The 25,517-nt window shown below is 33.4% G+C and overlaps 1 protein-coding gene across 5 annotated transcripts in view; it reads left to right on the forward strand.

Moving 5' to 3' along the window:
- PCDH7 (protocadherin 7) overlaps window positions 1-25,517 on the forward strand; it is a 421,284-nt gene that overhangs the window by 248,890 nt on the left and 146,877 nt on the right. The window contains exon 3 of one of the 5 annotated variants that reach the window (XM_064366227.1): window positions 13,332-13,358. The exons of the other annotated variants lie outside the window; for them this stretch is intronic. Within the exon in view, the coding sequence (XP_064222297.1) occupies window positions 13,332-13,358 (27 nt within the window). The remainder of the gene's footprint in view (window positions 1-13,331; window positions 13,359-25,517) is intronic. 5 annotated transcript variants of the gene reach the window in all.

Genomic DNA, 25,517 nt, shown 5'->3' on the forward strand with positions numbered 1-25,517 from the left:
ATTGTCTCTAACCAACTATAGGTTGGTTTATGAAAAGCCAGGAAAAAGTTTCTCAGAGAGGTCACATCACTCTAGAAAATTCTAAATATGAGTAAGAATGAGCAATAGTGTATCTCCAAAATCATCAGAATCATTGTTCTCCTTCATGATTAATAAAATACAGACTTTTCCTTCACAGGAGCAAAATCATTATTGTACAAGAATAATTTTACTCATACATGCTCCCTGTTCTCTATATTCTAGAAAGACGACCAGAGTTTCAATTTTCAGCAGACACACTCCAGAGATAATATTATCTGGCCCATCTGTTTTATGTTTTTAAGGTACTTCTATTTTGTAAAGCAACACGTTAGTCTTCCCAATTTTACTTGTTACATTTATTTACTTATCTATTCTTTCATTTTAAGCCCTTGACCATATTCTATACTCTGACAGCAGCTTCAAATTGGTTTACTTTGTATATTGCAAACATAGTTTAAAAAATGCCCTTGTTCCTGAAAGACCAATTGTTTTAAAATGTGTCAATGCCTACTGTCTGTGAATGTTAAAGCTGGCCTTAACATTCACTTCCCATATTCCTCTGAGTGTATTCAACCAGATAAGAACGTCAGAACTTCTCCAAGCAGCCTTTGGTCTCCAACCACAACCCTTAACAGAATTTTCATTATGTCCTTCAATCCCTTTCAGCTCTAGTAAATCCCTGCCTCCTCAGGTGACCGTTTGTCTTACTTTGAAAGAATTTGCAGCCCTCATAATACAGTTGTTCATAAATGCCATCACTTCACAATTAGGATTTCCCTGGTTAAAAAATGCAAATCAAAACACGAGTAGGCTTTAATATCTGAAGTCCCCCAACATGAATCTCTCAAATTACAGGCTTGGTTTGTAATAACTCCAGGAGGTTTTATATCTACTTTCAATATAAAATTCTTTATTGTTATTATTTTTTCTGAGACAGTTTCACTCATTGCCCAGGCTGGAGTGCAATGGCATAATCTCACTTCACCACAACCTCCACCTCCTGGGTTCAAGCAATTCTCCTGCCTCAGCCTCCCAAGTAGCTGGGATTACATGCATGCGCCACCATACTCGGCCATTTTCTGTTTTTTAAATAGAGACGGGATTTCTCCATGTTGGTCGGGCTGGTCTCGAACTCCTGACCTCAGGTAATCCGCCTGTCTAGGCCTCCCAAAGTGCTGGGATTACAGGCCTGAGCCATGGCACTTGGCCATAAAATTCTTTTTTTTTTTTTTTTTTGGGACACAGAGTCTTGTTCTATCTGTCATCCAGGCTGGAGTGCAGTGGCCCCATCTCAGCTCACTGCAACCTCTGCCTCCCGGGTTCAAATGATTCTCCTGCCTCAGCCCTAGTAGTTGGGATTATAGGCACCCACCACCATGCCCAGCTAATTTTTAGTTTTAGTAGAGATGGAATTTCACCATGTTAGTCAGGCTGATCTCAAACTCCTGACCTCATGATCATCCGCCTACCTCAGCCTCCCAAAGTGCTGGTATTACAGGTGTGAGCCACCGCTCCCAACCCATACAATTCTTAAAGAAAAGCCAGTAAATAAGATAGTATGGGAAACATGTTTGGTTGCCATTGACAAAGTCTTGTTGCCTATTTTTATCTCATTCTTGACAGGATTTAGAACAAAATTCATGGTTAAACAAGAGTAAAAAAATTATGCCATGATTTTTCAAATTAATAAGTAAAAATTCTTTTATTTCATTAAAAATAATGAGTATCTTATCTGGAAACTGGGTAATTATTAAACATTTACCCAGTTGAGTCTCATAAGTAATAGCAAGTCATTTAAATAATATGCTGTGTTTGTTTGTAAATAGTTGTCTCCATTGAAAATATACGGTTATTTTAATACATGGAAGGATTTTAATTTTGAAAACTTTAATCCACGTTAAACAAAAAGTTGACAAATAAATAGGCATTTATCATATCTTTCTTTAAAAGTTTTCTATATTCAACTGCTATGAGAAACAATACTTAGCTGAATTTTCTTATTTGCAAGAGTTAGAACTAGTATCTCTGTAGGTGGCCCTAGGTTCTTTGCTCTGGGCCACTTTTATAATAGAGTGGAGAGACTCCATTCCATTACAATTATCGTTTTAATAAAAATTATAGTTAGAAGCCCTTATCTCTGTTTTCTTCTTTTCCCTGACCTATTTCCCCAGATAATTTGTCCCATCATTGTGTGTGGAGTGCTCCAGTAGGCTTTTTGAAGTCAGCACAGGACCAACCTCAATCATCAATGGAAGACTTTCTTCTGGAGGCAAAATAAGATTTTTCTTCTTCCTTCTTCCCCTTTTCTCCTGTTGTTTTTCTCCCTTGTCTCCCATCTCTAGGAGGAAATACGACTTGTATTTCAGCCAAATATGGAATATGGTGTTATGTTAAAAAATTTCACCAAGCGCACATTTTGCACTAGACTGTTCTCAGAAATTGTCTACTTGAATTTCACTTCGGTGCTCACACTATTCATTTTGTCCTTTCCTCTTTATAGTGAGAGTCATGGAGGTTTTGTGTAGGCTCGTGGCCCTTTATTATGCAGCTTAAGCCCCCAACATTTCCCCTTCCGTAATCCTCTGAGGATCTCTGGAGTGTCATCTGAGAGAGGTCTTTTAATGTTTTAAGAACTATGAATAACTGTATTTTCCCATGTTGGCTATTTTGAAATGAAAATCATTTGGTATTAAAAATAACATGGTGGGGAGCATTGCATATATAGTTATATAGAGATGCATGCTCCTTAGCTTCATATAAATCAAAAACTCTTCAGCTGGTTATTTTTCTTCTAATTCTGAATTTTCTTTGATGTTTGGCTATATTTCATGAGTATCACTCAAAAGTTCATTTAAATGTTGCAGTGAACTAAATATTGTATGTGTGGCTCCATTAATAGAGGGACATTCTGTCAAAAATCTTAAGTAATTCTGGCTCCCTCATCCTCTCTTATCCTAAGATTACCTAAGAAAACATCTTAAAAATGAATCGGTACTGATTAGTATCCAGGAGAAATGGTTGTTCAGTCCTGCTCTGCCTCCAGAATACTGGGTGTGACCTTGGAGAACAAATTTTCCCTTTCTGATCCTGAATTTCCTTATCTTAAAAGTAGTGATTATATATGTCACTAATTATTTTCTAAGTATTATTCCCACACTGACATTCCACGTTAAGAATTATTTAAACCTTCAAAAAGGAGAATCTTAGCATCCTGTTTAATAGCCCATACAGCCTTGGTGTCAGAAGAAAGTAAAGATGTTTTTAATGAAAACATTTTCATATTGAGAAGTGCTGTGATTTAGTGAAAAACTTTAGATTTGGATCAGATATGCATATGTTTAGATTTTTACTTAGCTATGTGATGTTAGGCAAGTTTTAAACTTTCTGAGCTTTGATTTTATAATTTGCAAAAAAAATTGGAATAATAATGTTTTTAAAGTTGTCGTGATTCTTAAAACACCTACCACATTATCTGGCAATATTTGGCATTCAGTAAGTGTTTTTTTCTCTTCCTAATACAATATACTTCTTTTTTTTAGTAATATCAGTAATAAAATACATCAATTACTAATTAATGTGCTACATGTAAGTGACTGTCGAAAATATCAAGATACATTTCCTCTTTGGTAAATAACAAAGACACAATTTTCACTGATATAAAATAAGGGAATGATAATGAACAGTCAGTCTTGAATGGAGCAAGATAAATTAACTGTTATTTCTGGATATTAATAAAAACAGTTTGATTCTTAAAACCACAAAATAAATGTTTAATATTTAGAACTCTTCAAGTTAATAACAATTTTCATTGGTGACAAAAGCTTAGTGAGGCATCAGATGGCTGAATGAGTGATCCTTAAAAAAATATTTTGGTACTACCTGAAATTGAAGCTGAAGCTTTGATTGATAATTTGTTTAATTCTTTTTGCCAAATAAGGAAATATTAAAGCTGAGAGTAGACAATGAGATGATCAGTATTACAAATTTCAATTCTAATAGACTCCCTCAACCGTAGACCAAAAGTGATTTGACTTTTGCAGTATAATCTGATGATAGAAAATGTGTTTTCTGCCACGTCATACTAGGAATTTTTGACACTCTCAAACATCATTCTACTGACATGCATAATATGGCAAGCACTACCGTATGATCTGGAATGCCAGTCTTTATTTTATTCTCACTGTCTGATAGTATTACTTATTGTTTCACTTAGATGTGTTTTGATTTCCAATTAAATTCAAAGGTCTTGAGATCAGGGACTATATCATTATCATTTTGTATCTTTCCCACCTGGTCACAAACATGCATAAAATGAATTGGATTCTTAAATACTTACTGAACCTGACTTTTCAATAGTAACTGCACATTCCACACACTGCTTAATATTACCTACTAGCAATTTTTTGTCCACAATTACTTGATGTTGTTTATTGTCCTATTCACTAATATGGCATCCCGTTCCCTACCCTGTCAGTATGTTGGGTCATAGCTGTAAAAAAGAATTTTTGTCACAATGCTTTTTAACAGTTTCAACAACCGTGCCCTAGGTGCTTTCCCTTTGTTACGCTGTTAGACTAGCAACATTAACAGTTTTAGGGAATGAGGAGCCTTCTGATTTCTATGTTTCCCTTTATATAAAATTAAGATGCTCCTTGCTTTAAGATGGAGTGTCAACATTCACTTTACATATTAAATTAGGCATAAAAGTATTCAACATGACTACAGTGGAGCTTTCTGGTGACAAAACACACATTTTTCTAAATATAAGACTAATAATTTAAAGTCATAATAATCTGAAACACACTACGTTATTATTAAAACTAAGATGGTACAACTAATATAAATTTTTTTTTCTTTGGTTTGTTTCTTTTTGTGTGTGTGTGAAGGGCATATTTAGCTATTGGGGAAAAACGTGGAATTTCCTTCCCTGCTTAACAAAATTTAGTCTTCGCAGTGGATACTGACAGAAGTAAAATGAAGCCAAAAATGAGCATTAAGAATTATTCCTAACTTCAGTGTTCATACTGTGTTTTCTCCAGTTGATCCTCAACAGAAGAAAACACAAGGCTTACAAAGAAACGTCAAGTATATACTCACTCAAATACATATGATTCATTCATTGTTGAGAAAAAAAAGCCCTCTAATATCTACATTTGAAACTATTTATTTTTGTCTTTTTAAAAATTATCCAGTTTTTAAACAATTGTCAAATTTTTTAGTGTGAGTCATTTTTGTTAATTTCTGTGGAATAACTAGAAATTTCTATCACAATTTGAATTTACCTATGAATCTGTTTATTTATTTATTTTTAATCATGAAAGTTTAAAAGAAAAATAGATCTCCAATGGTTGCGACTAATTAATACTCCCCCAACTCCTCTGTTTCCATGTTATTCGTAGATTATTATTAATGCCATCATCAACTACCAAGATCAATAATCTATTTGTAAAGCATTTTAAAGCCACCAGAAAGTGTTGCATCACTTGAAGGCTTTATTAGGTTTATTGACAGTAGATTATTGTTGGGAGCCATATTTCATACTTGGATGCAGAGATTTATAACAGATTTAGTTACAAAGGAAATGAATTTGATGGATAGCACATGAAGCTTTGAGCTGCATGAAAAAATATCATGAGTTTTCATAATATTACTGTCTCACATTGAACTATCTGGTGCTTGCAGCCCAAGGTTGAAGCAAATATTTTATTAGAAATCAAATCAATTTTAGACAATAAAAAGCTCATATTCTATCATTGAATAAAATACAAGCTCTTCAAAGAATCCTTTTTAAATTAGTAGAATATATCAATTTATGTATTAAAATACAGCTTCCAAGAATAATAAAGGATTCATTTTTCAGCCTTCTTAACCTTCCTCCTTTATGTGAAGTCTTCTCATGCTGGTGTCAATCTGATATGAAAATGCTTTGTGTTATGTATCACTGAATTTTTCTTTTTTAAAAAGTGCTACCCTCATTTATTTTTTGCCCATTAAAATGATAGTCAGAGTTTATATATTTTACACTTTAGAACAACATTCACCATTCACCATTGTTGGCAGGCTCTGTTCTATTTCTAGTGGTACATGAACTCTATATTAGAAGAGAATTGCAAGTAAACAGATAGGAGGAATAAGTTCAAGAGTCCTGTTGTACCATTGATATGACTGTAGTTAGTAACAATGTATTTTGCTCTTGAAAATCACTAAGAGAGTAGATTTAAAGTGTTCTTGCCACACAAAAATTATAATTATGTGAGATAATGGATATGTTAATTAACTCAATGGAGCCATTCTACTATATGTACATATTTCAAAGCATCATGGTGTACATAAAAAAATACATAATTTTTGTCTATTTAAACTTTCAATTAATTTTAAAAAGGAAAGAATTACAGGAGCAGTGTGCTAAGGGGAGCCTGTAGAGAAAAAGGGAATGTAGGAGGAAGCATTCTGCAGCTCTGTTGTATCTTTCATGTGAATCTCTCCTTGAGGAGTCTTCACAAGCATGTTCAGCCAGTTCTCTCACTTTCAACTTCTCTCCCAGTTTCTGCTTACTTCTGTTCCTCATCCCACTTTTCCTGGCTCATACACTTATGCCCTATTTTTCTTCTCTTAAGAAAACCTTCACCACTTTCTCTCCCATAGGAGGTAGAATTGTGGTACTATCCAAGCATGTCACCAAGGTTTGGCTTGATCTTCAGAACAGAGTTGTCAGCTCTCCTCAGACTCCTAATTTGAGAATCCTTTTTCACATTTCCTCCTTCTCAAAATAATTAACAAAACAACTCCTAAGCCATTGTGTAATACATATGACCTGCTGAGTTATATACAAAATGCTATTATGGAGGATGTCAGACTGAATTTTTCAGTCTGAAAAGAATATTGTCTAATACACATTTACAAGTAGATATAAATCTGTGTCTGCATCTTTGCGTGTGTTTTTATCTTCATCTATCTAATCTAAAATTTAGTTTTCTTTTTAATGGGAAACAAGTAGCAGTTTTGTTTTAAACTATAATTATTATGAGCCAAAGGATTTCTGATATTATTTGGACAAAGATGAAAATCAATCAGTAAAAACTTGAGTAGAGGACTAGTTTGGTTTAAAGTCACTGCATGGGTCAGCATCTAACTTTCAAATCAAACTACGCCATTTGTTTACTAAAGAGCCAACTTTAACTTACGGAATTTCCAAGACAAAAGTTATTTCAAACTCAGAAAAAGAGCATAGTTGTACATTTACACGATCATTTATAGCTTTATCTTTCATCAACTTAATTTCAAACAGTATTGGAGGGATTTCTTAACCCCTAAAACGTTAACATATTTTTGTTTCTAAAAGTATGTGGCTTAGTACAAATCAAGTTCCTATAATCAGTATGCATTTCTTGTAAAATGGAAACATAAGTGACATTTTGAAATATTTTAATTGCATGTTCAGAAGTGCTAGTGGATATGCCAAAGTGAGAGTAAAGATCCTGAAACTAATTAATGTGGCTACATTTATCAAGAGCACAAGAGCTGTTATAAATACTAATAATAGCATTGTAACAGTATATTTCCATTTATCTGTTGATACTCACAGGGTACTGTCATAGTGCTCCACACCACTGAGTAGAAGAAAGGCTTTGTGTGGATTTAACAGAAAGCATTCCACATTTCTGTGTAGTAAATTCTAAGACCTTTTTACTGACACTTCCTGACCTGACATTGGTATCCCTGGTGCTGAGATTGATTGCTTTCAAGAAAACAACTGTGTTCATATTCACAGAGTTGCAGTATTAAGGAAATTAGTAAAACATATCCCAGATTCAAACATACTTATTAATAAAAATATGAAAAATACAAAAAATTACCTTACTATTCTTTGGGGAGGTAAAAACGAGCCCAGGGGAGGGGTTAATATGCAAGGGTGAGTTTTTACATAAAATCTTGCCTTGTAACTAGAGACTGCTGAAACAGAAAAGACTTTAAAGTGACATTCTTGGAGAAAGGCCTGGCCTTCATTTCTCATCCTTAAATATTTGAGAATCTTTGTCAGCAGAGTGTTTGTTCAACGCTTATTGTGAGAACATATGGAAAGAGCAATGGATTAGGAAACCTATATTTGATCTTGAATCTTCTGTTCCTTGGTAATGTTTTCACCCAGCCAATTTTACTTCTCAGGTCTTCAGTTTCTTCACACTTAAACATAAGGAAGTTGGACTCACTGACAGTAGTTCTTTTCAATTAACTCTAAAGACTGTAATTCTGTGATCATTACTGTAAGATGACTGGTGCCCCAAAGAAAGAGTAAAACTTAAGGGTCAGAATTATATCCAGGAGCAAATGGTTTGCCAATATGTAGTTCCAAAAATTTATTAGTGTGTCCTTGTGAGTCACCTCTAAAGGCAGCCAGTTTGCTACTTCTATGACAATGAAATTTCCAAGTTAAATACAGAAGAGAAGGCCATGGGCAACAGAGGTAATTCCAGTAGACTGTGACAAAGGCAGGTTAAATAAAACGTTTATCTTAGAGAAAGAAAGCCAGCCATAGATGAGCATAAACATGTAAAAAGAAATGTCCCTGAAGATTTAGTTACATTTGTTTTCTGGGGCAAAATTCTAGATTAGTAATGCCATTAGAAAAAAAGAAGGGGAAATTTGTACGCCGCTTTGTATTTCATCTTTTTGTTGTTGTGTTCTCGTTGCTGTTGTTGTTTGAGACAGAGTCTTGTTCTGTCACCCAGGCTGGAGTGCAGTGACACGATCTGGGCTCACTGCAACCTCCGCCTTCCAGGTTCAAGTGATTCTCTTGCCTCAGCCTCCCGAGTAGCTGGGATTACAGGTGCCCACCTCCACACCCAGTTAATTTTTGTATTCTTACTAGAGATGGGTTTCAACATGTTGGCCAGGCTGGTCTCCTACTCCTGACCTCAAGTGATCTGCCACCTTGTCCTCCCAAAGTGCTGGGATTACAGGCTTGAGCCACTGTGCCCGGCTCTTATATTTCATCATGCTTAGAAACTTCATTTGTCTTTGTTTTGAGTCAGAAAATCTATCAATTATTTATTAGATTTATATTTTGATTCCTTTTCAGGCAGCATTATAGATTATTAACTTCATTTTTTCAACAAATGTTGTTCCAGGCTAGGTTAATTATAGAAGAGGCCTTGAGTTCAGATATTTTAATATCTAGTAAAATGGAAAGAATTTGGCTTCAGAAAGAGAATGGCTTGGGTTTTAGTGGTGACTGTGCAATCAACTTACTGATTTTGTGACCTTGGACAATTTACCTAATCTTTCTGACATGAAGTATTCCAGTTTGAAAAATCAGCAAAATTTCTTACCTCCTGAACTGTGTCAGAGTGAAATGAAAAAATTTGTATGAAGCATGTAAACATAGTACTTATCATAGAATAGATGCCCATCAATGCTTAGTTGATTTACCTTCAACTTACTCATCTTACCTTTGAAATAAGCACATTTCCCAGTTCTTGAAATTTTAAACCTATGATTAAGTCCTTGCTTTGCAGGAGGATGTATGGCCCTGAATAAACCATTTTCGTTTTGGTCTGCAGAGTTAATCTGCAAAAGGAAGGGCTTAAGCTAAATAATCTTAAATATTCCACTATCCTTTCATCAAATTTTATCTCTTTTGGTTTATTTAGATTGAAAAGAACAACAGTAACAACAACAAAATAGATGCACTACCATCCCCTGACCCTGTAACAACCACAACAGCTTAGACACAACATGTTTTACCCCAAGAATATCGTATTGTGACCTTTTTAAATCAAAGCTTAGTCTTTTGTAAGAATCACCTTGAAAAGCAGGATAATTTTTACCTGAAATAGTTAAAATACATGAGATGGGTATTTTCAGTTTTTTCTGAAACCAAGAAAAATTAATCCACATACGGAATTCTTCTTTAAAAGTTGAAATTTTCCTTCTAGTATTGAGCCTGAGACATCTAACTTACAGTTTCTCTTGGCCTGCAGTTGATATCTCCTTGCCTGCCAAATGATAACTACTGATTACATTAATATTCAGATCTGTCCTTTCTTCCCAAGAGGTCATTTTTAGCCTTTTTTTTTTTTAATTAGTCTATTTTCTCCTGAGATTAGAATTATTATTTCCCATAAAGATAGTTTGTAGCTGTAAGTGCTTCTTCATGCAGAAAAGCAAAAAACAAACAAGCAAGCAAAAAAACCTCACCTATTTCTATACTAAAACATAAAGTAACTCACTATTATACAGATATTGTAGCAAATATGCAAAGTCTAACCAGTGAGAGATGTGTAGTTAATCCTGGTTTCACCTCCTCCCACCAAGAAAAGCCTAATGACCTTATAATATCATTATGAAGAAATGGTTGAACAATGACAAAGGTGATCTTTTCACAATTTAAGTTTTCTTATCTGAAATTTAAAACTGCTCTAATGTAATCAGAATCCATTTGGAAATTTCTTTATTGGCCAGACGTAGTGGCTCACGCCTGTAATCCCAGCACTTGGAGAGGCCAAGGCGGGCTGATCACGAGGTCAAGAGATCAAGACCATCCTGATCAACACGGTGAAACCCCATCTCTACTAAAAATTCAAAAATCAGCCTGGTGTGGTGGCACAAATTAGCCTGGTGTGGTGGCACGTGCCTGTAGTCCTAGCTACTCGAGAGGCTGAGGCAGGAGAATCCCCACTGCGCTCTAGCATAGCGACAGAGTGACAAAGCGAGACTGTCACAGGAAAAAGGAAAGAAAATAAAATAAAATACCTTTATCTGTGGGCATAACATCCTACAATACACTGTGACATTTTCCACCTACATGGAAATTACAGTACTCACAGGTTGTAAATTAGAGAAACTGGCCCTTTTTCTAGTCCATTCCTTTATGATTTTATGATGAGAAAGCTAATGAATATATTCTTCTATAGTACTCTAAAATCTTTCTTAAAATCAAACAACAAATGCAAAACTTAATCCAAGTATCAGATATCATGTAATTAATTTCCAGATCACCTAAGTAAGAAGGTTAAAAAAAAAGTAAGAATCCAACAATCCGTATCTATTTTATACCAGGTTTTTACTTAAAAACCTTTTTTTTTTTCCCTTATTTACCTATTCCTGGTATGTCTTTTTTGTAAGGACACCCAGCTACTGCCTCAAAAGCTTCTAAGTACAGATGTCAGGCTGGCTCCATGAACCTTATTTAATAGCTATAAAATGTAGTGGACATTATTAATAGTATCTCTGGGAAGTTTTGCCATTAGTAATTCTTAAATTATTTTACATAATTTTAAATCATGAAGATGACTTAGAAAATAGCATTTTTTTCTTCCCTATATTCTCAGCTTCTCAGGTGGTTGGGGCAGGAGGACCACTTGAATCTAGAAGTTCTAGTTCAGCCTGGGGAACATAGTGAGAAATTATCTCTGAAAAAAAATCAATTTTCTTTTTTTCCAGGTACCTATATAAAATTAAAATAAATTTGCATACATTTATTTCTTATATACTTTTAGAAATATTTTGAGGCATAATAGTACCATAAGAATATTTTTATTTTTAAATATTATTTGGAATATGAAACAACAAAATAAAATATCAGTGCATAGTCATAAGAATGAAACCTAAGAAATACTTTTTTTATTAGGGCAGTTTAGGAGTGTATGCCAAGGAGGAAAGAACCCCTTAAGTATATTAGGTGATATTTAATTTTAGGGAGGGTATTGTACTGCAAATGGTGGTCACTCATCAGGTCACTGTCAATATCAGACTGAGCTAAGGCAGGAATATAAATTATTTTAAAGGCCAGATTTGCATCTGTGAAAACATGCTATTCCCTAGAAAGTACACAGACATGAGTTACATAAAAATACTCATTTATCAAAATTGTATGTTTTATTCAGTTTAGCCATCTGAATCACCAGGTGAGAAAGGAATATTAAACATTAGACATTGTGGTAGGCAAATAGAAACTGCACGATAATATTGTGTGATTAAAAAATGAGGGATGCATACGGTAGAAAACACATTGTTTTGGCATGTTTCTGCCCACAAGTATATCAACTCCATTACATTTTTCTATATAATGAATTATTGAGAATAATTAGACTCAAAGTATTATAATATGGTCTATAGATGAGTAGAAAGAATTGTCACCTACATACTCTTAGTTATAAACAGTTATAAACAACACTATAGTCTGAATTAAACAGAATTCTCAGTTTATGAGAAGCCCAACATTTTCCATATGCACTGTCATATTCCATTTTTTTCTAATATTCATATTTCATTAGCATTTAGTACACAGGCCTTGGGATTGTTGAAAAAGAATATAAATATATTCAATTTCTATATTTGCGAACTATTTATCATTTAAGTTACCATCAAGGCCTAGTTAGTTTTAAGACACTAAATTAATTTAAATCCCACCTCTTTTACTTTTGATATGCAAATATTTTTGCTTTGATGTTGTGGCAATTCAAATTGAAGTTTGCAACATGAACTGCTAATGCTAATTTGATTAATTCTGTATTAGTGTTCAGTGTAACCAAAATAACAAGAGATTATTTTTAAAATGAAACTGGGAATGGAAGAACTCTTTCTCTGCAGGCCCTCTGCAATGATGGTAGTATTAATGCATGTACATTAATGCCTGATAATTCTCATAGAGCAATGAATGCAGTTTTGAAGGCAAATCATTCAAGATTTTTAGAAAAACTGACAGCTTAAATTCTTTTTTATTAAATTGAGAGTTCATCAAAAATCCTCACCTTACGTTTTAACGGATCTGAGATTTCAAGTCTACTTAAAATGTTTATTGCAGATGATTTAGACCACAATTTATTTTTAGCATTAAACATGTTTTATGGGAAGATAAAGTCCCTGAATTGTGAATGTAAAACTTTTTGGATAGAAGTGAATCACAGTTTTTTGTTTTTTGTTTTTTTTTTAAGAAACTTGTTTCTTAGATTATTGGATTTATTTGATAAAGTTGAAGAGATTTCTCATGATCTGTCACAAGAAAGGTGTAAATATCTGATTGCAAAACAAGCTAAGATAGGTACACCTAAAACCTGTTGAAAAACAATTTTCTCTCTCTCTCTTTTTAAATAGTACTTAACAATGGTAACTCTCCAAATATATATATCTCACTAATATATGTGTATATATAATCTGTAAGATATCTTGGGGATGGAGCTGCAGTAATATCTGCCACCTGTATTGTGCCTGCAGCGTGCATGTTGCTTGTCTGTTTTCTTGAATTGTCTGTGTAGTGTCTGTAATTTGTATTATGCCTGAAAGTCTCTATGCTCATTAACCTTTTACAGGTGCTGCACCATTCCAAGGAACCGCAGGTACTAAAAGAACGGGCAGTAGTTACAAAGTAGAGGCACAGAACTTCTGTGAGCTCTAACCTCTCCTTTTGCCTACTTTTAAGCAATGTTTTTGGAGGTTGCTGGTCTAACATTCAATGAGTTAGGGAGTCATGATTAAGCTAAGGAAATGAAACAGAGGAGTAGCTAATGATTGAATAGGGGTTATGTTGTATATTTACAACATATGGTTGATTATCTGACACCCTTCTCCACCAAAAAATATATAGATTTCAGTGAAAAGAGAGAGGGAGATTGAGAAATATCAACTAAACCTTACTTTGTATATCAAATTATCAAAAGTTTTACCTCAAACTATGTCTAGAAAAATGTATTAGAAATTATTCACAGGCTATTGACTTTTCAAAGAGTTCCTGATAATATACATGGTACCTGGAAATAAAATACAGAAGTTAACCAGGTTAGAATGTTGATAGATACAGATTAATAGACTGAAGGGCCATAAACAAAATTTATCACATTAATAAATATTGAGTTCTATTTGGCAGATTCTCGTTATGATTATAATATAATTTTTATAAAATGTAGTCAAATAAGAGCAACCATTCAGCATTATTCTATATTTTTTTCTTTATAAAATTTAAAAATTTGATGCCTAAAGAGAAAAAGAAGCATGCAATGATAGCCTCAAAGAAGTTAAGCAATGTATATGTATCTATGTATCTATCTATATATGTATGCACACACACACTATATGTATATAAACACACACTATATAGAGAGAGACTATATACACTATAGAAATATTTTCAGCATGATAGCGACTTTAGTGATAGAGAATTCTCTTTCAGAATGCTACTTACTATGTTTTTGCCATAAATACCTGTAAATTCCATGTGTGATGGAAAAAGAAATAATTTTTAGCCTTTCTATCCAGTGCATCAAAAATCTTTTTTTCTTTTTCAGAATAGTTACTTTGGTTTACATATGTGTTCTTTTACATACAGTGCAATGTTTAAGAAGAATGTATCTTGAGTAAACACTAAATAGCTACTAAATAGGCTTTGGCAAACCACTCATATAATCTGACAGACTTGTCAGAGTTGGGGAATACTATTGTGATTATGAAAATCATTAATGCTATTAAAAATAATGATGTCAACAATATTAGCCTTTTTCGTTGAAACTATTTTCAAGGGCTAAAAGTGAGCACAGCATAATATGAGCCCACTTCTGCTTAATAGCGTCACAATCCAAATTACCATCTTGCTCAACCTCTCATTTTTAAAATGCAAACTTTTTTATAAGTTATGTATGCATATTGTTAAGAATAATAATCCTTCCTCTTTTTTGTAGTAGGTATAAAATAATTATCTGTAATTCTTTACATATGTAATGAAAGAAAATTGAGGTCAGGTATAGTAAAGAAGGGAGGTATTCCATTTTTCTCACTTTAAAAAGGAGATTCTATAGATGTAAACGCTCATTGCCTTGTTAATTTCTCCATCTATTTTTTGTGATACACTAGTTCTTTCCATCTAGATGTTATGTTTCTCAAAAAGCCATCTATTTTTAAAACTTTTTCTCTTCCAACATAATCTGTAGCACTCAAGCCACCATGGAAATGTTATGAGTCTTAAAATGATGTCTGCTAAATTATGCCATTGGCCGAAACTCACGCCCCACTCCTAAGTCAGAAGGTCAGTTTGCTTTGCCAGCCATCATTTTTAACTAAATGGACAACTTTCCCACTGGAACCTATGAAAGATAATGTGAAAATGACAAACAGTTCATCTTCCTCTAAAGTACACCATTCTAAGAGGGAGAAGGACAGAGACTAGACAAGGAGAAAAGAGTTAAGGAAGAATATCCCTAATAAAATCAGCACTTAGCCCTTAGTTTCATTTAGATCAGCACTCTTGAGACTGAGAAACTGATTTTTTAATATTTTATTTAATCTTAATTTACATTTAAATAGCCACATTTGGCTAGTACTTATCATATTGGACAGTGCAGATTTAGATCCTCGGGTTCTCATTTAACTTTAAAAGGCAAAGGTTAAATGTTTTTAATTTAGTATTTGAAATTGACACCTAAGAATAAAACTGGTCATCATTCTTTTGGAAGTCCAGTGTTCCTTTTGGTAATTCTAGATTATTTCTCTTGGCTTCCTGTGTTTTTAGCCTTCTCTCTCACTGAAAATAATTAAAATATTGCTTAAAATTAGGATTTATATAAAATATATATTTTGTATTAAATGTATATGACAGTATTTACATATATATAAACACACACATACACACAATTTTTCTTTATTAGGGGAATTTTACTAAATATCTGAAAAGACTTCATGCAATTATTGGTCATGTAACAGTCCTTAAAACTTCCTTCGTGTGGTGAGTAGAGCCATATATTTGAAATCAAACAGATGGATGATCAAGTCCTAATTCTGTGACTAGGTGAATATCTTGGGCTTATTACTAAGGCCTTCTGAAGCCTCAGTTTCCTTATCAAAAAACAGAGATCATAATGTTTTGTACATGGTAGAATTGTGATGAAGATAAATGAACTAGTAATATAAAGCAGGGAGCATTGTGCTTGGCTCATAGTGTTTGTTAAGTAAATATCAGCATGTCAGCTAGTCTTCTTTTTAATGTTGCATAAGGGTCATATGACTGCAAAATGTCCTCTAAAGGAACATTTATTCTTTATGGTGGCTCACAATGAATAATTCCCAATCCAACTGAATACTAACAGTGCCACTGGGTTTCAGAACTCCGTCCTCCTCTGGTCACACAAAGATATGGGATGATCTTACAGGTGCCTGAGTGTAAAAACAACCTGCTATTGTTTGGGGGAAATGATAGTATTTTCAGTGGTTTGAAGAATTGTCCCAAGGAAGAAGAAATAAACATAATGTGTAATGATGCTTCCTCTTGAGCTTCCAGTTTTTACTTTTGGTATTGTCAAGACATGTATCCGCTGCCTTTCAGATGGGGCTTATTTATTTACTGTAGCCAAGCTTAGGGAATAGACCTTGTAAATCATCTTATAAATCACAAGAGTCAGCCAAAGGAGTAGGAGCTGATGTTACAAGCTGAGATAGAAAAAATAAAAAGATGAATGCTAAAATACAGATAACACGCTCTTCACTCCCTGCTCCCAACTACTCTTACTAATGTCAATGCCCAAGGAGGACTGTTGTCCCATTTGTTTATTGACAGCCCTCAGAGATCAAACTGCCACTCAGAACTTCCATAGATGTTTCCTTCATCTCACATGTGCTGTGCGTAATGTTGGGGGAGCCAAAATACATGCCTATGGATGGCTCTTCCATTCTAGTAAATTGTAGAAATAAGGTGTTCAGATACTTTCAAGTCTGATCATGATGCTTTACCTTCCAAGGTGTCACTGTGCTCCTTACGTCTAATGCACGTATAATCAAGACTGAGTTAAAACATAGACAGAAGGAGCCACCAAAGCAGCAAAATGCTATGAACATGTAATCTAATAAATAAGATGGTTCATAAAGTGTGATACTTAGTTAATTGTAGGGAAAGCCCATTCCTAACATAAGTATTAGGTAACTGTCAGAAAACAACATTGTCATATTGACACTACTTTACAAGAAAAAGTGAACTAAAGCCAGGACAAGAGAAAAAAAATGTAGAAGTATTATTTTTATTAGTTTTATAGGAAAAATACTTTAAGAGATTTGAGAACCACCTTCAATTTAGATTTTTTTTTTTTTTTTTTGCTAAATAGTGATAATCCTAAAAAAGCCTTAGAGTTGGAACATTTATTCAACTGTAAATTATATGAAGATTGTAATAAATTTTATTTAAAACCTGCAATGCCAACCAAATGTTTAGGAAAAAGAATGTGTCTGTATGGGTATACACTCACAGTTCACGACATCCCCAAAATGTGTAAATCTGGAGACCAGAAAGAGAAAAAAGAATGCTAGGTTGGTAACTATTTGAATAGAATATAAACATGGGAAGTGAAAAAGACTTTATTACCAGTAGGCATTTTAAAATATCAATACAGTTATTTTTATTTAGAAAAGTAAATATAATAGGGGTGTGGGGGCATCCTACTAATTGCTTAGGTTGGAATAAAAACCTTCAGAAATATTATCGATTTTTATAATCTACAATTATGTATTTTCTCTTTGTAAAATGTCTTCATGAAATTTCATTAAGAATAAATTATGCATTTTTGCCTTTATATAAATTATCTCAAAGTGTAAAAAATGGAAAGCTGTAGAATTTAGCCAGTCTTTGAAAAGGATGCCCTGAAATACCAGTGTTCTCACCCCAATACTCTGAACTGACACCATGACCCATGACAGCTTTGTTGTACCTATGCTTCGCTATGAATTAGCGGCCATTCAGAAGTAGAAGAAAACAAGCAAATTTATTTTATCTTCGTTTTGCACCACAAAAGTTGGAGTCCAAATAGAGTAAGCAGAACCTCAAATTTGAAACGATAGGTGATAAAACCAAATTTGTACAGAATTTGAAGATCAGCTTTCTAATATGCCTACCTGAAGGCATAGTTGATATGTAAATACTATAAACTTCTACTTAGTAATTTGAAATTAGTTCATATGTTGAAACGGTCCTATTAACATTTAAATTTCTGTGTTCAGGTTTGGACTATATTCAACATTTTGGTGAAAGTCAAAGCACATCCATTCTGAAAATGCATAAAGAAATCACTATCCTTTATTAAAAACAGATGCATATTAAAATTATAGTCTTCTGATGGTATATTCAAAACTATCACTCAAATTGGCTTCAGATAGCTAAAATATTTCTATATAAATTCTGGGCTGTTTAATGTAGCAGTTCCTAGTTAATCGTGACAATTAAGCAGTTGAAACGTGACTAGTCAAAACTGAGATGTGCTGTCAGTATTACAAACACACCAGATTTAGAAGATTTCGTGTAAATAAAAGGAGTATTAAATATCTCATTTGTGATTTTCTATTGATCACATATTGACACAATATTTTGAATATATTGTCAAACAAAAGATATGATTAGAATTAATGTTTTAAAATGTTTTAAAGTGGCTTAAAGGACCTTTTAAATTATGTTTATGGTTCTTATGTGTTATTTGCATTATATTTCTTCTGTTGGTCAGCATTGATGCAGACAGTTTATACACAAAAGGAAAACTGCAATTTAAAGATGAATGAGGAAAGGTATGTTTATTTTCTATTTCCACTGTATACATTACCTCAAACTTAGCGGCTGAAACAATACATTTATTATCTTACAGTTGGAGTTTAGAAGCCCAAAGTATATCCCACTAGACTAAATCAAGGTGTCAGTAAGGCTGCATTCCTTTTGGAGACTCTAGCAAAGAATCCCTTTTGTTGCCTTTTTCAGGTTTTGAAGGCTGCCCTCCCACATTCTTTTGTTAGTGGCCCCATTTTTCTGTCTTCAAAACAATATTGGGCCATATTCTTCTAACACTGAATCTCTCTAGGGTTCTCTCCTTGCCTCCCTCTTCTCATGTAAGAACCCTTTGATTACATTGAGTCCCCCAGGATTATCCAGGATAATCTCCCCATGTCAGAGTCAGGTGATCAGCCACTTTGATCCTCCATGTAACCTAATGTATTCACAGGTTCCTGGGATCAGGACATATACATCTTTAGTGGCCATTACTGTGCCTCTTCAATGTTTATGCATATATTTATAGTCACATTGAATTAAATAAATAAACATATAAAAATCCATGTATCTCCTTTCTATCTCTCTATCTTTTCTTCTCCCTTTCATAAAATCTTAGTGTTCTTTAGATTTTTTTTTTTTTCCTTTGTTTCCCTTTTGGTACTAATTTATCATCTAACAAATGCTATCTCACCCAAATCATGATAGACAAAGGCCAACACGTGCTGAATGAATAAATGAAATTATCCCTTTTAAGGTGGTCATTCTAATTAGGGCCAAATCCCTCAGAGTTTGTCAGGTAGACTAATAACTGACACAGCAAGTACTGTAAAGAAAGGATAGGGATTCCAGTGCACGAGCACATTTTTCAGCATGGATCAAATCAGTAGGCCGTTCATGAAGAAGAAAGAGCTTTGAGACAAAGCCAAATAAAGGAAAGTGGAAAACAACTTTTCTTCCCCTCCAGGAGACTGTTAATTTAGCACACCTGCCTAGACCTTTGGAGATGATCTTGGAACGAGCTACTTTAGTTAAAAAATGCGTTCCTTCAGAAACTGTAGAAATGTGGCAGACATTTGGTAACTTCTTTTTACCTTGTCAGACACTGGGAAAATACAGTTTTATTTTTATCGTATAGTTGATTAGACAGTTTTCACCATTGGTTTTATAATACTGGGAAACCACTAGATTTAATTATAAAACAATTGATGAGAACAGTGCTTAGGAGTCAGAATTTGGCCACTGCATTTTTTTTTCTGCAGAAAAATGACTCAAAGACTTCTTCAAAGATAATAATCTATGGGGTAAAACCTATCTTTTAACATCTTATACTCTGCATTGCAATGATGATTTAACTAGACTTAGGAAAACTGCCCATTTACTCTATTGGACAAAGCTAAATTGGATACTAATTGCCAAGAGATATAACTGTAACATCAGTGAACTCTAAACATGGTGATTTAGACACAAGCTGGATGTTTTCCTTCTTTTCTTTCTTGTTTTGTTTACATCAGTGTACTAGCTCTGAAAGCTCTGCGTTATTTCCACATAGGTGATTTTTAAGGGAAAATTTACCAGCTGAAGAGAGATATAATAAAATGGTTGAGGAAGATAAAATCAATTTATTTATAATTCTGTAATTTATGACATTCTTTTTTATTCTATAAGTGGTTATTTTAGAAAGTGTAGAAGAAATATTAATAATAACGTGATACTGCAGGAAAGGAAAAAAAAATTAGTCCATGGTAATTTCAACCCCCAGTTGGCTGATATCTTTGTTAGAATTTAAAATACTTTTAGTATTGAAGATGTGTTTTAATAGTTTTAGAATTTAGCCTATGACTATATAATTTAGAAAATGTAAATATGGATGGTAGCAAATTTTGAATTTTCATGCAGCAAGTAAAATCCTTAAAACTGAGGATAAGAACAGGCCATATCATGAGGTGCTGATCAAGGCAATTTCTGTATATATTTAAAGATGGTGATTTAAATTACACAGAAATAATTGTGTATTGATTTAGACATATGTGTCTCAGAGACACATGCCTACACAAGTTGTTGTTTCTAAAATGCAGATATGTTGAACTCTTTCCTTAGTACAGTTCGGCATTAGCATAGAGTGTTGGAGGTGATAATATATGCTGAATGATATATCTGTAATCAAGACATTTTTAAAGAACACTTAATAAAGGAAAGTCATCAGGCCAAACAAATGATCTGTTTTTCTCTTTATTTTTATTGGGGGATGGGAGAAGGAAATAATCATAAATTATTTAATATTCAAAGTTGTTGACTTTTTTTTGTGGAGGCTCAGACAAATAGAAATAAGCCTCTAACAGAACCAAGTGATAATTGAATTAAATGTAATGAGCAATTCAGTGGAGCTATTACTAAGCAAAATAGGAAATCAAAGTGGGAAGTTACAAACTCTGCCAGGGGAAGCCTGGGCATATTTCACAAAGGATATGAGTTTGAAATAGACTTTTAGTTTTATAAAACTTATATTACAAGAAGTCTATTGCACATGTGCTCATTTATTAAATAAGAGAGAAGAGTTGGCCAGACTAAGATTAAGGTGAAACTTTGTGCAAGAGAAACAGCCAGAACCAACAGTAGATCATGGTAGCTGAAAACCATACTGTTAAGGTGATCATCTTGGTCTCTGGACAGTGGAATATCATTAAAGAGATTGATGAGTTGTTAGATAACTTTATCAGAGTTTTGTTTGTACTTATTAAAATGGTACAGGATACATTGAGGAATGGAGGTAGGAAGGATAATGACTGAAATACCCAGTTGGTATTTTTTTGTAGTTGTGTGACTAAGATATGGATGAAAATATAATGCAATACCTGTGGGCAAAAAGCGGTGAGATCTCCTGGAATGGCACTTCTCAAAATCTGTTTCTCAGAACGGAATCATTGACATCACCTGGCCCAAAATGCCAATTAACTGGGGCCTATCCCAGAACAATTGAATCAGAAACTTTGAGGATGTGATCCAGCAGCCATGTTTTAACAAGTCCTCAGGTGAATTTGAGGCATGCTAATATTTGAAGACAGCTGTCTTAGAGGTGTATTTTCAGAGCAGAACTCTCAGAATTGAAGAATTGATGAGTGTTGCAGATAAGGAAGATGGAATAATCAGGAACAGCTAAAACTTTTATTGTAGAAAGTGGAGGGGTGTCATTAAATGAGAAAAGATATATGAAAGAAAGGTTAAGCCAAAAGGGTACTTTTGAAAACATGTAAGTGGAAAGGAAGCTGTCATTGGAAACAAAACACTAAGTCTAGAATTAAATGTCAGGAATTGGTCTTGATTAAACCAATTGTTGATCTTCATTGCACTGGAGAGTCTGTTATTAATGTGTTCAAAGCTTTCCTTTACAGCAAAGGTACCTGGATAGAGGGTGGGACACCATTAGAATATGTGATGTAGCAGAAAGAGCCTTGGACTTGGGGATCAGAGAACCTGAACTCTCACTGTGTCCTATAACATCTATAACCCTACCTGGCTGTGAATAGTAATGGGGTTACCTTTGGAAAGTCACTTCTTGAGATCCAGTTAACTAATTAGAGACCCAGGTGTTTTGTTAGTCTTTTGGTTTTTGTTTTCCCTCCCCATCAGGACAATGGAAATGTTGCCTGTGAACATAATTCTTGTGAAATAATAGTAAGTGTGTGAAAACATAGCATAGTTAACAAGAAACACTTAATAAATGGCAGGTTCATCCTTCTTGGCTATTTGTTGATTACACAACATTTCCTTTGATTTATCCAAAAATTTGATTGAGAAGAGGATGAAGGAGAGAGAAAAATCTTTCTCAGGACATTCACAAATATGCAGAGGAAATAAAGACCAAATTGTTGCCTGAAAATTAATTTGAATAGAGCATCCTTAATATAGCCTCATATAGTTTCCTGGAGAAAATTATTCAGCAACACATCTAAAAATAGTTACTAAGGGATTGCAGAAAAACCAGTAAGGTTCTTTCGTAAAGACATGGGATCAAATGACATATTACATTTTAAATATAAAAGAGCAATGCACTGTAATGTTTTGCTATCAGCTACACCAATTAATGAAGATGATGCTAATTAAAAGTAAATTTAGAGAATGATTAGGTTCTCTCACCATTGTTAGGGAGAATTGATTCTTCTATAGATCTAATGTGTTAAAGTAAGAAGTTAATGATATATTGATGTATTTTAAAGCACCTAATTTAGATTATAATTCTGGGGAAAACATTTGTGTTAATACTGAATATTAAATGACAAACGTTTTCTCTTGGAAAAGGAATAGCACCATTTATGTAACCCTAGAGCAACCCACATGTTGATGTTTCAAATAAATTATTGTGTATGGCTGTTTAATTTCAATTTTATTTTTATAAAACTTACAATACAAGAATCCTATTGCACATGTGCTCATTTATGTGGCAGTATACAGCTGTGTGTGGCATAATAACTATATTGACCAAAATTATGTGCTGTAGAACTTGCTGCAAAAATTTCATGGTCCCATCTGGAATAGCTTTGCAATTGAGAAGGCTGAAGTGGGCAAAGATATTACAGGATTATGGAAATCAGCACTAGGGTTTTGCTGTCAATTTTAACGTTTAGAAAATAAGGTCAGTAGGTGTCAAAGTTAGGATATTTTTCATATTCAAAAAGAGTTTCTATTGAGAACAAAGTAACTCTCGCTATAAGAAAGTCTGCATTATATACACAGACATCTAGTTGTTATCTGAACGTATTGGCCTTCAATTACAAGATATATCTTAAACACAACAAATAAGTTGAGTTTTGAATAGATTGTTATATTCCACCAACATAGGCAGTTTAAAAGATCTGCTATCCTGGAAAATTATTTTCTATATGCTTACATTTAGCTAGCATTATGTAAGAATTAGGAAATTTGTTGTTTCTGGGGAAAAAAGGAAAAGGTTAAAATAAGTATAAGGTCAATTAAATGGTAGGACCCATTCATCGCTTTCTTCTATTATCATCTCTCTTATTTTTTCCCTTCTATTCTTCAATTCTCCTTGCCTCTCTTCTTTCCTTCTCTCCTACAAAACACATGACACAAAGAAAAGAGAAGAAAGGAAAGGACAGGAAAAGAAACGGCACAAGTTCCATCTTTGTAAAACATAGGTAAAACAGTGTTTGAAACCAGAAAATAACACTTTCCTAAATGGTGGTTCTTATATCTAGTAAAATGGTGACAAACTGGAGGAGCTATTATTATTGTTTTTAGTGTGAACTATTCTTTATGCTGTGATGCTATATTTTACATAGTTTAGAGTCTATGTGTACACACAAATACACACTGTTATATAGATGGTGAAGCATCAACAGTATATCACTTAAATGGGGAAACTAGGACTGTAAGCAGTGGGAGTGTGGGCAAAGGAATGTTGATAATAAAAATGTATGTCTAATATGTATTTAAATCCAATATAAGCCTTTCTTTTCAATGATTATAGTAAGGACATTTTGGCTACATATAAAATCATCTGTAACAAAAACCTGTGGGGGAAAAAAAAGTTAGTAAAATAGCCCACAGCTTGACTCATATACCCTAATTTAAAAATATTTAATTAGGTAAAGCCAAGAAGTATATTTTGATTCCCAATACATAAAAAGACAGATTTTGTGCATTTTGTAAGTATGAGTGCTGAAAATTATCTTCAGAGCATATTTTTAAATTGTTTAAACATTATATTTTTTCATAATAAAACATTAAACACATGCTTATACATATATAAATAAGATTAACAAGATAACATAAAATCAACACACAATTGCACTCATATATCTGAGGAGTGCTTTCACTAAATCAGAGTGCAATTTTTTTTAAAGTATATATTTATATTTCTATATACAGCTACATATCTAATGTGTTTGATGACCATCTCTCACACACACACACACACACACACACACACACAAACACACACATATACACATTCAAATATGTAAGGAATAATTAACTTGTATTCACTCAAACACAGTTGACACACTCATTTATAAGCATTGATTTATGTTTTAAAAAGAAGTTAAAAAGCGCACCTACTAACTCAGTCATTAAATCATGTGGTGAAGAAAGAATGAACCAAATTCTGATTATGTAGAAGCTGTTTGGAACAGTTCCTTTTGATGTTGTATTTATTGTTCAGAATATTTACATAAATTAAAGGAAAAGTTCAATATGTTCATGTTTGTGGTTGAGAACAAAATTATTTACCCCTACTTCTATGTTCAACACTGTAATTATTTTCTTAACAAGTATAATATTGAAATCCTGTTAACCAATTGCAAACAAGAACAAAACAACAAACTATTTTTTGGACTGTACTATTTAAACTAATTATAAACTCCTAATTGTAATAATCAAATATGCTGAACCAATGTGATAGAATATAGCTTCTTTTAATATTTAAAGCAAGCTACTTAGCTATTATAAACAACCATAGATAACAGTTGCTCCCCTATCCCTACAAATTCTGTCAACCTGACTTTTTTCAACTAATTGGGAATCATCAACATGCTTATATATATGCACACACTTGAAAAATATTAGCCAAAAGTATAGAGTGATCTTTATATTGATTTGAGTCAAAAATGTAATTGTGGGGCCATAGTAGCCTTTCAAAAGGATAAAATGATAAGCACTCAGGCACCATGGTTTCACCAGCAGTACATGTTCACACAGTTTCACATCAGACTCATTGTTCCTATTTGCAGCAATGTGCACAATTTAATAGCATTTAATAGCCCAGCAGTTTCACTGCACCATTCAAAATGCTCCAGTATACTTAATGTAGACTAGTTTTTAAAGTAAATTGGCATAAATAAGCTTGCTAGAGTTGGAGGTTCTACTTAGATCGCTCTTGAGTACAGAGGGAAAGATGTTTTGCAATGATGCTAACAAAATTAGTTTCTTATGCATGACTTGAATAGGAATGGAGATATAATCTCAGAAAACTGGA

This window comes from Aotus nancymaae, unplaced genomic scaffold (assembly GCF_030222135.1).
Source record: "Aotus nancymaae isolate 86718 unplaced genomic scaffold, 86718_ANA_hifiasm-v0.15.2.pri h1tg000006l, whole genome shotgun sequence".
Taxonomy (NCBI): domain Eukaryota; kingdom Metazoa; phylum Chordata; class Mammalia; order Primates; family Aotidae; genus Aotus; species Aotus nancymaae.